Source organism: Passer montanus, unplaced genomic scaffold (genome assembly GCF_014805655.1).
Source record: "Passer montanus isolate IOZ18808 unplaced genomic scaffold, ASM1480565v1 scaffold103, whole genome shotgun sequence".
In the NCBI taxonomy this organism is placed as follows: domain Eukaryota; kingdom Metazoa; phylum Chordata; class Aves; order Passeriformes; family Passeridae; genus Passer; species Passer montanus.
This window is the reverse complement of record NW_024356838.1, coordinates 469,122-485,936: the sequence shown is the minus strand read 5'-3', so window position 1 is coordinate 485,936 and position 16,815 is coordinate 469,122. Positions and strand designations below refer to the sequence as shown.

General features: G+C 36.0%; 1 protein-coding gene across 2 annotated transcripts in view; it reads left to right on the top strand.

Moving 5' to 3' along the window:
* Nucleotides 1-16,815, top strand: part of DPYD (dihydropyrimidine dehydrogenase) — a 348,037-nt gene that overhangs the window by 129,759 nt on the left and 201,463 nt on the right. For both annotated transcript variants that reach the window (XM_039718169.1, XM_039718162.1), the window contains exon 8: nucleotides 600-687. In XM_039718169.1, coding sequence (XP_039574103.1) covers nucleotides 600-687 — 88 coding nt within the window. The remainder of the gene's footprint in view (nucleotides 1-599; nucleotides 688-16,815) is intronic.

Here is a 16,815-nt window from a genome sequence, read left to right as displayed (position 1 = left end):
TAAAAAACCTGAGGGAAAACATTCAGGTTCAGAGAGTCTAAGATGTGGAGATAAAAACACACATACCTATGTCAAGAAGTATGAAATATCAGAAGAGGAATCACACACACTTTTTGTGCTCAAAGGCCTTGGGGTTAGGAGTGATGTACAAAAGGTGTGTGTATCTCCAGTTGCATGACCTCTGCACAGGACAGCCGTCGTTGGTTTCCTGAGCACGCAGAGAGCACCATTCCCTGTCTCTCACACTTACAACTCCTCTAGGTGCTCAGCCTGGGCAGTGGCTGCTCAGAGCAGGATTGGTGCTGGAGAATGGCTGCAGAAAAAAAAATTTGCAGCTTTTGCTTCTGGAAGCAAAAAGCAATTGATCAGAAACATTGATTATAGGTATATTTTGATTGCTGTGAGTTATTTCTTTCAATAAATGAACACCAATTACTGCATTGTGGACACTGTTTCTTGTCTATATTAGAATTAACAATTGCAAATCTAAATCAAAACTTATGTCATTCATAATTTTGAAAGGTTTTGTTAATTACCATGCAGAATTTGCTGCTTCATTGTAATTGCATTTTTTACCAAGCAATTTTTAATTCTTTCAGATAATTTTTAAGAAAGGCCTTGCAGTGGATGGAATGACACTCCGTACCCTGAAAGAAGATGGCTATAAGGCAGTCTTTATTGGAATAGGTAAGAGCTCATGGTCCCATGTTTTGTCATACTGAAACTGAAGGACTGCCTAGGAATAAATTGGAATTTGTATCTTTGTTAATAATGTGATGGGAGAAAGCTTTAATTTGGTGAATTATGGAAGTATGGAATATAAGAAAAAAAATCAGGAAGCTGAAATTTTGGCCTTAAGAGGATTAGTAAAATTTTCAGATTTATATTACAGATCTTTAAATAATATGTGAATGTAGCTGAACAGGTTGATTTATTGTTTATTTTGATAGTTAAAAATGGATGAACTAAAAATTTGCTTGTAATTAATTGCCATATTGGCCTAGAGCGATACACAAGTTTAGTTTTCAATTTTTGTGAACAGCTTACTACACCCACACAATTACCGAGTCTATATGTAAGCCAGTGATATCATGCTTGGTTGCTTTTTTTCTTTCATCCATATAAAATGTGTAACATGCTTCAGATAGGCTGGAGTGAAATGTTCTTATGGAGTGGGTTAACAAAATAAGCTGATTTTGACTTGTACAAAACTGGCATCATAGGTCTGTCTTCTCTAATAGTAGTGAAGTCCTGCACCTCTCTGCTGTTCAAATCATTGCTTCTTTTTAATGTTAGATTAGAATTATTATCCATTTACAATTATTTTGAAGTACAGCTGGACCCATTGCTGCCATATGATAGGCATGTTGAGCAGGCATTGTCTACAGTTGGTATGAGGCTTAATGCTCTTTATTGATCTAGACGTTGCCTAAGTGAACATAATAGGAAACAAGTTGTCCAACTGTTCCTCCTTCCTATTATTGATTACAGAGATGTAATTCTTAGTGCAACGACAACTGTTGTTTACCATCTGGTTATGCAGTATAATAAGCTTTGCAGGTCTATTCTGTCGTGTAATGATAGCAGAGTGTTGTGATTTATGTAATCCTAAATCCTCACATTGTTAGAGAACTTCCATGTATAGGAATTCTGGTGTATCATATTTTGATGTAATTGTATACGAGGCAAATGGTGCGACTTATATTTTTTATTGTTTTCATCTGTGTCTTTCAAACCACATTGTGAAATCTCACCAGTGAGGGATTAATTCATAAACATTTGTTTTGTGTGAGTCTAGCACTTAGGAAAAAATTCTCAGTCATTTTTTTTTAACATCAGTGTCGTTCCTGTGCATTTCTGACTCAGAAGCTTAGAATCACAGTTCAGTTTAGTGTCAGCAAAAATGACCACCGAGCACTTCACATAGAATTGGAGTGTTCAGTTTATGTATCTGGGTTTATTTTCTGATCTTTATAAAGCTATGCTAATATAAAATATTTTTTATTAGAAATATATTTATATATATATACCTACAGACAACATTTAGCCATACAGACACTAGGTAAAGGCACACAGCCAGAATTTTAATAAACAGGAGAAGGTATGTGAAGCATAATTCTCCTGTAATGCATGTGTTCATTGATTGTACTAGAAAACAGAGGGGATAAATGCTAATGAAGGATTATGTGTACCTACAAAGTTTTGTTATTGGACACTACCTTGCATTTATGATGCCCTTTCCGTACCCCTTTCTGTCTGCCTGTCATCTCACTTTTTCAGTACTGTGTAAGCCACTGGACAGTAAAGTGCATACTGGTGGTGAGGGGGAGGACATGCATATTTGTGAAGTGAATGATATTAAAGCAATAGAGCATTTATAAGCTCTCAGCAACAACTATTTCTCCATAATGAGTTTGAACTGCATTTCTTTTTGTGTTCTTTGCCCACTGAACAAACATATTCAATGAAATACCACATTTGAACATTACTCTGAATCATAGGGGTAAAATATGGAACTACTTACATAAAATGGAAGATTTTTTTTTTGTTGTAATTTGCTTCAGAATGAATTTGTACCTTGATGGAAAAGAAATATGGTAGTTTTACATTTTCCCTGTTAGTGGAAAAAATAAGTGAATGAGTGTGTAAAAGAAAATGAACTCCCTGATAGGATGAGAGTACAGTGTGAGAGGATGTTTTTGCAGCAATATGATTTTTGAAGAGCACACCTTTAGTCTTGCAAATGAGATGGAATTCAAGATTTGCTTAGTTGGGATTGTACAAAAGTCCATGTGTAATTCAGAAAACAGAAGATGACTTGTAAATAACCAGCCACCTGAGGGCAGGTGGAGTTGCAAAGAGAGATTTGAAAACTATTTTTCACACAGTTATACATCAGGGAAAATCTGTTGCCTGTGGGAATATTGTGCGTGGTAGGGAAAGTGCCCTCCACTGCAGGTTCTGTCAATGGTAAAACATAGTGACTGAGGTTTGATATTCTAGCAAGTGACCATATTGAAGAAAAATGAACAGCACAGGCTTTTGGTGAGAGCTGTTTGGACAGGTGTTAAAAGTGTGCTCTAATCAGTTGTTTGCTGTGTTTCTGATGTTAGAGGTAAAGTATTCCTACATTCACAAAAGGATACAGGTTAACAGACTTATTTGAAATGAATAATAACAAAAGAGTGTGCTTTGCTTCAATTCTTTGCTTACTGAAGCATTGAGGCTATGATGGTTCATGTTAAGAGGAAAGATGCTCTCCAGCCAGTAGGTCTGTTATATTTAGTTACTGGCTCAAAGTTGAGAAAATACCTTGCACTAGACTTGAAAACAAGCAGGTGGCCAGTATGTGTCACCAGCATTTGACAACCTCTTGCGTTCCAGCGTGAGTCACACCTTACCTCCATCTTACCTTTCCCAATTAGGCTGTGAAGACTGATGTGAAATCTGGGGTTATGAACGCTTATGTTGAACCAGAAAAGACTAAATCCTAGGAAAAGCTTTCATAGTTATCTAGCTAAGCAGTTAGGATCCAGCTGGGCAATGGCAATGTAAGAGATACAACAGGCTTGTGGTTCTCTCCAGCAGTCACAATTTCAGTTTGCAGCTAACATAAGTATTAGGGGATAGTCCATGAATCTCAGTTTCTAACATCAAAATTAAGACTAGACAATGGCATGTGTGATAATTTTTAAAGGAACAAAAGGCAGCAGCTAAACAATGGGAACAATATTCTTGGAGTCTCTACTGTATTGTTTTAGGGTTTTTTCATTGTCATATAGGTAGGTACAATTTCTAAACTTAGTCTTATTTCATTGGGTAATAAAAATGCTAATTAAGAATTAGAGATGAAGAATTAGGCCTTAAAGTTTTCATCTTAGAATTTCAATTCTCTTCCAGTTACAAAACTTTTGGCTTTACTTTGTTACTCACAAACATTTAATTAATAGGAATTAAGTCTCCCAATTAAATTGTCAAAGTTTTAAAACCAACCTCTAAAAGTAAGCATAGAAAAAAAAATCCTATCCTGTTCTGATCTGAAAGATTACTCAATGTACTCTGCCTTGAATCAGCTCTGATTTTTGATAAGAAGGGTTTGTGAAGGATTTTTGACTGAACTGACAAATCAGTTTGAAAATTTTGCTTTAAAAAAAAAAAAGTCTTGCATCAGTAGCTGCCTTCTGTAAACACCGTAGAGACTCAGGGCAACAGAGAATAAGCATGCTGAGAGCAAAAGGAGAAATCAATGGAGGGGTGAGGGGCTAGAGGAGAGAGCACATGGTCCTCAGAGACAGCAGAGGAAAGCAGCCAAGGGTATCCTGCAGGGAACAGAGCAGTCTGAACGCTTTGTGTTACTGTTTCTTCATGGATTTTCAGAGTGGAATATGATTTTTACCAATAAAAAAACCCAAACCAAAACACGTGTATGTGTCTGTCATGGCTATCAGAGCAAATGCACAAATACCAGGCTTTTATTACTCATCCTTCTAGAAGTTCAGCTGCCTTCTTTGGAAAACAGGATTCTGTTATTCTGTCTTTTAAGACTCCACAATGCATTTCAAATCCTTTTTGAAGGAGAAAATACATAACATATTCATATAAAATACAGTTTTATAGAACTACTTAATTGAATAAAAATGTATGAACAAAATATTTAAAGGACATTCTTCATGTGACATTCAAACGACTACATGGAAATGCTATCACCATGAACATATTTTCTGCAGCCTTTTACACAAACCTCTAGTCTTATTCTGTAATATTTTATCATAACATTTACATTCTCCTTTGAGAATATCAGATAAAAATATATCCTGAAGTATTGTTTTATTTGGTAAGCTTCTAAGAAAAATTGAACGCCCCCATTCCTAGAAATTGCTTACACACTTTAACTTCAGTGTTCGTAGATTTAAAATTACAACACTAACTTTCTACTTAACTTCTCATTGAGTAATGAAGATTGCTTGTTTATTCCTCCATCTTCTGCTGCTGAATTGCTGTGAAGTTAATGTTACTGTATATGGGTGTTCAGATGTCTATTAAGCACTGTGAAACGGTGAGTTAGGTGAGTATACCAAGTAAATCTAAGCAGACTGTTGTTTGACTGTATTCTAATTAGTATATCCTGCTTACAAGGGTTAAAACTGTACATTAAAAAAAGAAGAAAATAAATGAAATTCCTCGTGGAATGAACCTTTGTCGTAATTGCAGTCATTCATAGTTAATTAACATCACATTCAAACAATGATATAATAAGATCATGTCATTGATTGGAGTGAAATTACACACCACAAAAAGGAATTTTCAAGTGCAAGCATTAATGTACCTTGTTTTAAAAAAAAACGCTCTGGGATTGATTTACTCTCTCTTCCCCAAAAAGTAAGTAATCTCCTCATGCCTGTTATTATCTTCTGATTAACTATGCAGTGCCACCTGGTGTGCAGATGGGAGGACTATTACACATCAAGAGCTCTGTTCACACCCACCCACACAGATATAAACCTACATGGCAAAAAGTGAACAGATGTTCATTTTGCTTGTGCTATAGGAAAAAATTGTGCATCGTACTCCTGATTCATAAACTAAATTTGGAGGACATGAAATCTGCATATGGGGCCCGTAGGCCCATGGCCAGCACAGACATTTATGGAGGAAATATGTCATGTTCAAAATACTTCTCATTTCAGGTTGTGAGCAGACTTTTATTTGCTTGCTTCTCTGGTTTTGGTTTACCTTGTATTTCTGAGTTTTCTTTTCATCTGAAATTTCACTTACCTCCTCAAAAGGAGGAGTTTAGAGGCAAAGTTATTTGGAAACATATCCAGGATTTATCTGTTAGTTGGTTGCTTTTCAGAGTTGATTTGTGTTTCTTGGTGTTTGGGATGTTGTGTAAGGCCCCTTGGTGAAGAGCTGTTTGTCTCAGTGGTAATGTAACAAGTCATGTAAATGGCAGTGCACCTTGATGAAAGACAGAGCTTGAGAACAGACTTTGTGCAGCCTTAGCCTCTTAATATCACCAACAACAGCTTTGTTGTTGGAAGTTTTTTCTATTGTTTTGTATTATTTTATAATTTCATAAATATTTTGACACTTGATAGATTATATAGGTTTTGCAGCAAGGAAGCCAAAGCTTTAAGACAGGCGGATGAAAGACAACAACAAAGGGAGAAAAATAATTCCTTGGAAGGTCATGCAGGAAAGAATGATGTTGTTGGATGATCAGCTAGATACTCAAAATAAACGTGTGCCTGGCATAGTTTCTGGGTTTATTTTATTGCCCCTTGTAGACAAGGGAGATGACTGTTTCAGAATCTTGCAAACTAAGTGCTTTTCATTAAGTATTTTAAATGGTGTCAATGGCTTTTTAAGCATTGTTGTCCATATACAGTCAAAGATATTAAAGGCTGCAGAACCAGGGAAAACGCTTGAAATTGTATTTTATTGTTGCAAGCTGACATATTCAAATTCATGTATCTGCAAAAAGCTGTGAGTCTTTGGTATTAGAAATAATGAGAATGAAATAATTGAGATGAGTCATGAAGTCAGAGTACTTTGAGGAGTTTGAAGAACAGCAATGGTGAAGAGCAGTGGCAGGATCTGGGCAAAGCTAATTCAAAATATTTAATAATTGCCTTACAGCCCCTAGACTAGTATTAAAATTAAATTATAAAAACGTTTTTTAAAATAAAGATTCCATGAGAAGGCCAGTGATAGATGTGTTTGCGCTTTGTTCAAAACAGGATCAAAACTTCACACTGAGCTGCAATTGCCTGAAGTCCCAAGGAAGAAGGTCTGCACAAGTTTGTGCAGTCAAGTATAGGAGTTGTTTGTAATCTGCCTCCTGGAGAGCCTTAGCTCATGGCCCACAGCTTGGAGAATAAATGCCTCCTTCTTTAACACTACATTTCTTGTTTCATGTCCCATGTGAATAATATTCTAAATGAATTATACAATCAGTTGGTTCTAATACAAAACTTGTTCATTTTTATTATCATCTGCTGCTCTTTAATCTAAAAAGCATTGTTATTAAAAACCAAATACATTAAAAAAGGAACTCTGGGAAAGAACCTGTTCTTGCATGCTATAGGATGGAAGAATTTGAACCTGCTATTATTCTCAGTGCAATGTCTTTTCTGGAGACCAACCATGTACATCAATCCAAGAATTTTTATGCTTGGGGCATTTTTTCTACTATTGGCATTTGTAATAAGCTGTTATTTCAGCTCTTTAGTCCTTGGTACTGCTCTGGATATTGGTGGAATATTCCTCTATATACCGAAAGCACTAGGCAGTTGAAGGCTTTTAGGGCTAAGATTCACAAAACGGCTTATTTATTATTAATAGTCTTAGGAAACTTTCAAAAAATACTAATGATCTGCCCTTGGGCACCCTTATGATATGCACCTGTAAATTACACAGATTTTTCTGCTATTACTTACTTATCTTTCCTACCAAAACACTACTTAGCATAACAATCTTTCCTGCATATGTTTTACAAAACACTCTCCTGTCTTTTTCCACGATGCTGGACAGTCTGCCTGAGGAACTGATCATCTAAATATAATAGCAAAATTAATTTGATTCTTATTGTTTTAAGAGTAGTTAATTTTTTCATATTTTAGCGGATTACGTAATCTAACATTATTTAAGTCAACATGTTAATTGGAAATCTTTCCTCTTCCAGAAGCATCTGTAAGTGTATTGTCCAATGCAGTAGCCTCCATCCTCATGGAAAGGCACATCCTCTACCCTTTGTTAGTTTTAATGTCATGGACATTTTTAAAAGGAGCAAATATCTGAGAAGAAAATTGTACTTGTGCACTATAACAAGTAATATTTTACTAAGCTGTAGAAATGTTTGTGCTGCTGTGTCTTTGCTTTTGCATATATGCTGGTTGTCCAGGCTTTTGAACCACTTGCTATGGTCATGATACTTGAAAGCTGTTTTTTTAGTATTTGAGTCTATACTTCTCAGATAGGCCACTCATATCATTGCTTTTAGTATGAAATTTAAAATAACTATGCAAATGCATACATTTATGAATACAAAATGAAAGGGTAAGAGGCATACAAGTATTTCTCTGGGTTTCTGTGATGTGTTGGTTGCTAGATTTGAGATCAACTTTGTCATTCCTTGTGCATAAAGTCACAGGGATAGTGTTCTGTGTACGTTTTTATAGTATGAAACCATATTCAAAATTTGACACTCGGTGATGTCATAAGGTATGGGGTACATATAGTAATTAAGATTGACTTTTGTACTGTTAGAATTTTCAGACTGTTAGAATTTTCAGTGTGTTAATGTTAAATTTACTGTAATTTTTAAAATAAAAATTGTTTATAAGACTAACATAGAAATAAGCACACTAAGTACTTAGAGTATTTGGGTTATGCTAACACAAATTACATGTTTATCTAACAGAGAAAATTATTTTCCAGATGTTGTCCTTGATGCTTTTTTTTTGGAAATCCTTGGGCTATTGTTCATTAATTTGTGCTAAAAATGTCCTGAGCTGAATGTGAACCATTAGAAAAAGTGAAAATGCATTCAGTAGCTACTGTGATAACTCAATATTCCCTCAAATGATCTTGAATAATAAGAATTTAAAGATCAGCAGATTTCAACTAATTAATCTTTAATGTTAATATTGTCACTGTATTGAAATGGTAGTCACCAAGTAGAAACTTGCAGTGTATTACTGCATTTCTAAGAGGAGTTAAGGTTTTATTTGTTACTGTTCCATTGATATAATAGGAGATGGTGTAACACACTTCAGATTTCATAGGATTATTTTCGTTAGAAATGATCCTTTATTTATTTGTAACCATTAATAATAAATGTGTATTTGGGACTGATGCATATGTTTAAATAGATTCTAACACTTCAGTAGATAGTCAAATGTCAGTACCTGATTGTTATTTAAATTGAAATTCAATTATTAAGCATTATTAAAGATAATTTCTAAATAATACAATATTTATAGCTTTTTCACTAATACATTGAATTTTTTAATGAGAACAGAACTATCTTCCAAAAGAAACAGTTATTCTAATTTTATAGATAGCCTATTGCTTAGTAGTCAGACATTGGAAATATCACAATTCATTATTTCAATCTAAGTGACTTAGACATCTTTGCATTTCTTTTGGTAAACACAGGCTTGATGCTTCTATTGTGGCCCAGCACAAATCTTTTGTAGGTGAAAAATGATGGCCAAATCTTTATCAGTGAGAAATTTATGACCCTGAGATTAGCTCAGTTGGTCGGAGCATGATGGTAATGACACCAGGTTTGTGGCTTCAAGCCTGTCATGGGTCATGCACTTAAGAGTTGGACTTGATGATTCTTGTGGGTCCCTTCCACCTCAGCGTATTCTGTGATCTGGAAATATTTATGTTTTGTTAAACTTTTATCAAGTTATAGAAGAGTCTCTCCAAAACAAAAAAAGTTCTCAAAAAGACTTTACATACTTAGGTGACCACATAGCCTCTGTTTACAGTTTTTTTATTGCTTGTCTCCTTACACTCAAAGTTTGAGTTCTTGACTGAATGAAGTCTGTTGCAGAAAGAAATTTGCAGTTAGAGGAGATAGAGTGACCATTCTGTGCATGAAGCATAAGGTACTTGGTTGTGGTCTCTGTACTAATTGCTGGGGTAAAGTTCCTGCCCATTTTCTTTCTGTAGTGGCTGCTTGATAAGAAAGCTTGGTGGAAATTTGCATTAAAAAAAATTCCTTCCTGCAGTAGACAGAATCTGAAGAAATCACCCCTAATTATTACAACCTATGCCTTCTTTGTGCACAACTTTTTCTGAAATCCCAACAAAACTAAGTAACGAAAGTTCTGAAATGTCAGCACACTTTATTGTAGAGACATAAGAGTCTTAATACAAACTCTACATTGATGAGTTAATTTCTTATTTTTCAGATACAAATATGGGCCTTTGCATGTGCTGAATGTGCCCTTTATTGTATTGAGGCATAGAAAATACACATCATAGCTCAGTCACTTCCGTAGACCTGCCAAGAATGGAATATGTTTAATCAGACTTAGAGAGTGAATAATTCTAGATATATGTGTGGCATTCAGCGTTCATTCAGAAAGATGTAGAAGATGCAAACCAAATGTTTAGTTAAAGGAGAGTTGAGTGAATTGCTGCTGTGGCAGGAGATAGTAGTTTTTCACCTGAAGCACACCCATTGCCTTTAATTTTTCACTTGGTTAATAACAAAAATATGAATCATATACAGCACAATAGATCACTGGAAGGAAGCATTGTGATGTGATGGTCTGTTGAGGGTGAGACTTCTGGGCTCTGGCTGTTGGCATCCTGACTGAGTTCATTCTTCTCAAAAATCATGTTGGAAGATGGAAATGTAGCCCTAAAAGTACTGTGAAAGTGCTCAGTACTGTAAAATGCTGTGAGGAAGCCATACTGTGTACTTGCTGGCAAATGTTCAGGCTGTTTCTTGAAGCTACAGAAATCTTCATTCCTAGGCACTTGCAGTTGTGTGGCTCATTTCTATTCCAGCATTTTGAAAAATGTGTGTAACAACCAATAGAGCAGATGAAATAAAGCAGATTTTATTTGGCATTATTGGCATGAATTCAGCCAATATCAGTGATCAAAAGGAACTTGAATTTCTCTATCAGATAACTTCTTACTCACATTGAAACATTTTCTTTAGATTTTCCCCACCAGGATATGCTGGTAAAGATGTATTGTATCCTACATACTGTTTTCTGAGATGAAATTTTAATAATTTATCAAAAATGAAATATAACTTGCATAGTGTCTAATATATATTTATTTCAACCTTTCAGATATGAAATTATCTAAACCAGAAATAGTTTGCTTACATGGTTATATTTTACTTAGATGTTGGAAAAGAGCTTTGAAGACAATTTGATTGCATTTGTGTTGCCAATTTGAAGAGCTGCCTGACTTTGTTTCCTTTGGTTCTTAAAGAAAAAGTGCTTCTGCTTGTATAACACCGCTTCTTAAACTTCATCTGGTAGGATCTGCCATGCAGGAGGCGTTTCTAATAAGCATGCAGTAGTAGAAGGGTCAGGGACTAACCATTGAATAAAAGTCAAAACTCAAAATGAGGTGCCTTTCCTGTTTAGCACTGGGCAGTGATAGATACTGATAATGTTTGATTAATGAGCAGCAGACTTGCACTGGGTGAAAACATCTGTAAGAAATGATTTATTATTTCAAAGGTATTGGAAGCTTACTGTATCTTGTAGATTCAACTGTGTGTGCCTGAATAAAATAAATGAGATGCAACATGTGAAAAATGAAAACACATTACTTGTAAAGGATATGTCACAAGCAGGGTATTTTTGTTCAAGTACACTTTGTCACTTTGGGGATTTTTAATGTTGGTCTGAATACAAATCATTTAACTGGCTCATAAAATCAACCTAGTTGGAATTTTTGCATCTATCATTGAGACATAAATGAGGGTTAAACTTAATATGCTGGAACATCCCTTAAATTTTTTGCATTTGGTATCATACACAACTGTTCCAACTGTACATGTGAACAGAAAGAATTCTCCTAGCAATGTCATAGGAGTGAAAAAATGTAATGATGCAATTTTAACATTGAAATTAGGAAAACTAATTCATTTGTAGAGTCATTAAAAGTAGTGTCATTAAAGTTGGTAAAGGTTCCTGTAAATATGTCTGTGAACCAATGTCTGATTCTCTTCTCTCCACTCAAGCTGTGTTTGAAAATGAACAATGACTTGTAGATAGAAATTTTAATTTTGTGTACTTGCAATTTAGTCTTGTAGTTGCTGGGTAGTCTTTTAGCCTGACTTTGATTTTTAAAGTGACCTTATCCTGTGCTGTGTGTCAGTGGCTGTCGATGCGGTGTCATGTCCCTTGGTTCTGTTCAGAGCTGCCGTGGAGCTGGGAGCACAGAGACCTAATGATGGTGCACACTCACCTCCATCAAACTGCACTGTGTGTTCAGACAAGCTGGAGTGCCCTGACTCCAGGATTAGAGAAACTGCCTTTTCTCTAGTTCTGGAAACAGGAAAGGTATGGGACAGTGGAAATGTAATCTGCTCTCTGAATTTCTTCTCTTTTGCTGGGTCAGTGACTGTGGAACACTTCTCTGTAGTGGGTAATGTTTGGAAATTCTGATACATGCTGTTCTGTAAATCTACACCTATTACGTGTATTTACCTTATCCACTTTCTGACTTTTCTGTTCTAATTCAGTAGACAGCTAAAATATTTTTCTTCTTGGGATTCATCACTGATTTTTTTATATGTGTATAAATGCTAGTCAAAAAAATACATGTTTTTATGTTGTGCAAAAAAAGTATAACCTGATGAAGGTCTTAAAAAAGGTGTGCCAATTTTTGGTAAAATTGGATGATACACTGCAATGTCCCTTGAACATAAATTCACACTGATTTGTGTATGTAATTTAGTACTGCCTAGCAAAAAACATATTTAGTTGCTTAGGGTCAAAATTGTTTATCAGAAGTTTTAGATCTGAAGATCTTTTTTGGTAGATTCTATTCATAGCATTTGATTTGTTCTTCATCGTGTTTTGATCTTACAGGGTCCGATGTAGTGGGAGTTAAAGAGTAGAAAATAAAAATCTTTATCTTAAATTCTTTTTCATATTATATCTGAAATAGAAAGAGAAAGAAATTAATCTTGTCCTCAGATTGTTCCTCCAGCCAGTTCTTTAGAGTCCCTAAGTAATGTCCTAGCTTTGAGTTAGAAGGTTCTCTTTTTCATGTAGAGGTTGGCTCATCCTCTCATCAGGCCCTAGAAGTTACTTTTCTAAGATGTACTAGACAGTTAAAGCTGTTATGAAATTGGAGGGCATCAGGTTTTACTGTCACTGGATTTCATAAAACAGAGCTCCAGCAGTGACAGCTCCCTCTTTTTAATGTGGAAGCCACAAATTGACTACATTAAAGGAGTGACCTTTCAACCTACAAACTGAGTGGAGTTAGTGCAGCTTGCCAACTATGAGGTCTTGGTAGCATCTCTGCAGCAGGTGCTAGCCTAGAGAACATATGGATCAACAGCTGGATACTAAGTCCTCTGAGCACTCTCAGGATCCTGGCCCATTTGTATTTACAGAGGGAGAGGGGGGAAAAAAAAGCCCAAATCCAAACGAACGAAACCTAAAGAAGCAGATAACTAGAATTTATAGTGATGCTACATGGACACCGCAGTAATTTAGTCTAGAAGCCAGATTGAAACTTCAGAAGCAAAAGTTGTCAAAAACATTGTTAATGTGATAATTTCTCCACTGAAAAATCTGGATGCAGATTCTTTGGTCAGGCAGCTAAGTCTATAAGCAGTGAAGCATGGAAGAGGTCAGATGTGCTGCAGGCCTATTTGCAGGCTTCTTTTGTAAAAAGTATGCAGGAAGCCAAGCATATTGTCCACAATTTCACAATAAAATAATAGTACACCGTTGTAGTGTGCTTTTATACTTTGTAATAGTTTTGGTTTTGTATCCCCTTATTTTTCCTAAACAGAGACAGTATGCCTATAGTTAATACATCTTTTAATGTCCTTTTTTGCTGTTTCATTTGGTGATTACTTGCAGCTTCTGAATTAAACTGGCTCACTGTGCTGCAGATTACCTCTAAAATGCCACTGAATTAAGATTACAATTAAGGACGGAACTGTTTAATGCAGTTAGAGTTTTAGATGCAACATGTTTGAGGTTTTTTTCCTCTTTTTTTTAATGTCTTTGTAAAAAATGCACAGTGAAAATTTTGATCTGTATTAGTACACAATATTTACAGCAAGTTTGATGCCTGGCTCTTTGTATATAAGCAGAAATGGAACATGGAGGAGGAAAACCTTATAATGGCTTTTCCTTGCATTTCTGAGCAGGAACCACACAAAATACACTATCACTGCTCTCAGGAGTGCCAGAACTGTGCTGCTACTACTACTTCTTGGCATGTCACCTTTTCTAAGCATTAAACACAACTATTTGATCATCCCCATTTTGTGGAAGAGAACTTTTCCAAGATAACTTTATTGGTTGTGGAATAGGCAAGCAAAAAGCAATACAACTCAAAGCTGAAAAGTCAAGTTCATTCTCCGGTTGTAAGTCTGGAAATTCAGTCTTTGTTGCTAAGACTCTGCAGACAACAAAATTTGTATGAAGACTGACTTCTGGTTAGGTGACTTAGAAGATGAAGCAGCAGAATAGGAAACGAGAAGCCTGGTTTAAGCAAGTTTGTGTTTGTTTGATATAATTAGCAGGCCAAAGAATCATTTAACATCCTCTCTCTTCAGTTTGTCAGAATTCAGTTTAAAAAATGGATTACCTTTCCTCATGTATGCGTGCATCTGTGAACATGTTGGAAAAGGACTCTTTCAAGGGTTGGTCCAGCTGCTGTTTTGTTTGCATCAGTGCACAAGGGGAAGGGTGTCACATGGAGGTAAAGGTTTGAATCCATGATTTAAGTTCCATGTGTTTTACATAGAACAAGCCCATCTCATTAGTCAAGGCAGGTTTCCTGGAACATACTTAAAATCATATGGAAAATCTGTGCTTGAACATATTGGAGCTATTTCTCATATTTGGGTTAAAGTATAATAGGGCCTGCTTGCAAAACAAATGCTATGTCTACAAAAGAAGAATTTTATTCAAGGGCAAAAAGGTATTCTTAAGTTTTGAGACTATTGTTCAGTATTTTTAAAAAAAAGTTCATAACCTGGTTAATTTATCTAAAAAATTGTTATTAGGACTTTTTGATGCCTCTTGAAGCTTCTGCCACTGTAGAATATATATGCATATTTTATTGGCATTTTTTAATTTGAAAACAGATTCATGACTTAGTCTTCAAATGTGCATGAAATGAGTGACTAAATGGAAGGATCCCTCCTTAAATCAGGAATTATTCACAAAGTAAGTAGTAGTCACAGATGTTGAAATACATTTTGCAGTCATCTTAGTGGCTGTATTACATCCAGGGGTATACCAATGTCCTCTACTCAAGCCACTATTATTTGGAAAAGACACTGATTTGGGGTCCTTCAGCTGTCATTGTTTTCCATCACAGTGAGACTTCAATAATAGACTGCCATATGCAAGAATTATAAACTAATGCTGCAAGATAAAGTTCATTATGCCATTGTGTGCTTTTAGAATCCTGTGCTACTTTTGCTCATTTTCTTCAGCTGGGATGGAAGTGTATCTATAATAGTATGACTAATTATCTTTACATGCATTTATCACTAAATAAACTTCACACAAGACAGCAAGATTGTTTACTTAAGCAGTATAATACTGGGAATGGAAGATAGCTCTAGAACATAGGATTACATTGCCAGAATGGCACTATTTATTAAGCTATGATAACGCTAATGTTCCTTTTTGATGTATAGCATGTGTGACTTCAGCTGAACTTGTAGAGAGCCTTAAGGATGTTTCATTGAACATTTAGTATGGCAGCAAGCCAGAATACATTTAGCCTAAACCCAGATGACAGGTTGGTAATGAGGTAGTGATTGATGACCACTGCTTCCATATGAAAACCTGCTTGATATGCTGGGGGGGAAATGCATTGCTAGCTCTTTTTATTTCATTCCCTCTGTATTAGTTATTCTTGCTATATGGAGGAGTAGCATTGGCTGCTGCTTATTCAATCCTGGTTTCACTTTTGGATGAGAATTGAGTACTCAGCTGAGATTGTAGAAGCATAGCCTGATGGCTACATTTATATGAATTTAAAAATCCTGATTTCAGTGGATTTTTATTGTCAAAATAACTGCAATTATATCACTTAATGAAGCAGCTTATAATATTATTACCTGCCTTTGTAATTTTACAAGTCTTTATGATTCATTTTCTGTGCCATCTAAATGGCATTGCTTTCCCTTCTGATATAAAAAGAGAAACTTGGCCCAAAGGTTGTAACACAGGGGTCAGGCAACAAGCCTAAACAAAAGACTGCTGATTATTTTGCCTAGTCCTTTTGAATGCTGCTGTGTAAAGACACTGCACTCCTTATTTAGATGAGGGACAAACTGTAGTTCTATGCACTAAGAAGGGCATTTTAGCCAGATTCCAGCTTGATGTCTGGATTAGCAGTAAGGGTTAGGAGGAGGCAGCAGAGGCCTGTAGGGGTTATATCCATGGCTGTACCCAGTCAGACAGAGTGGATATTAGATGTCCCCAAAGCTGGAGGATAACTAATGGGATCACATTAAGGCCTGGTTAGAAATCACCCAGGGATGCAGCAAAGGGCACTAGGGCAGCATAAATATCTAATGTCAAAAGAGACTCATTATTAGTGTTTTCCCAGGCAGAAGTGACTTTTGGTCAGGAAGGGGTGAGGAAGCTTGTCACCTAACCAGAGTGACATTGCATTTCCTCAGAGCAAAAATAGGAGCAACAAAAAAGCGGATCAGTAACAGAATCAAAAGCCAGAATAAGGAGGTCATGAGGCAGGGCTGGGGCAGTTTCCATTCTTCTCCTGCTGCTTCCAGAGATGTAAGGGAAGTTTTCATGCCCTCTGGAGGCAGAGTGACTGACTTTTCAATAACGAATCAATGCAATATTAGAGTGAGAGATTTGTGGGGCAAACATGCATTGGACCCAAATGAGGGAGAGAGTCCAGGAGCATGCACAGTAAGAGTTAAAGTAATCAGTAATGCCTCTTGGTGAAAGAGAGGGTTCTTGTGGAATTGCAGTAGTCTATGCGTGTAAAGGAAAGGGATAAAGGAGAAAGGACGGCTGCAGCGCTGGGATGGATTCAGATATGCAGAACAGAAGTTCATCTCTATATGCACAAATGGAAAATTATTATGAC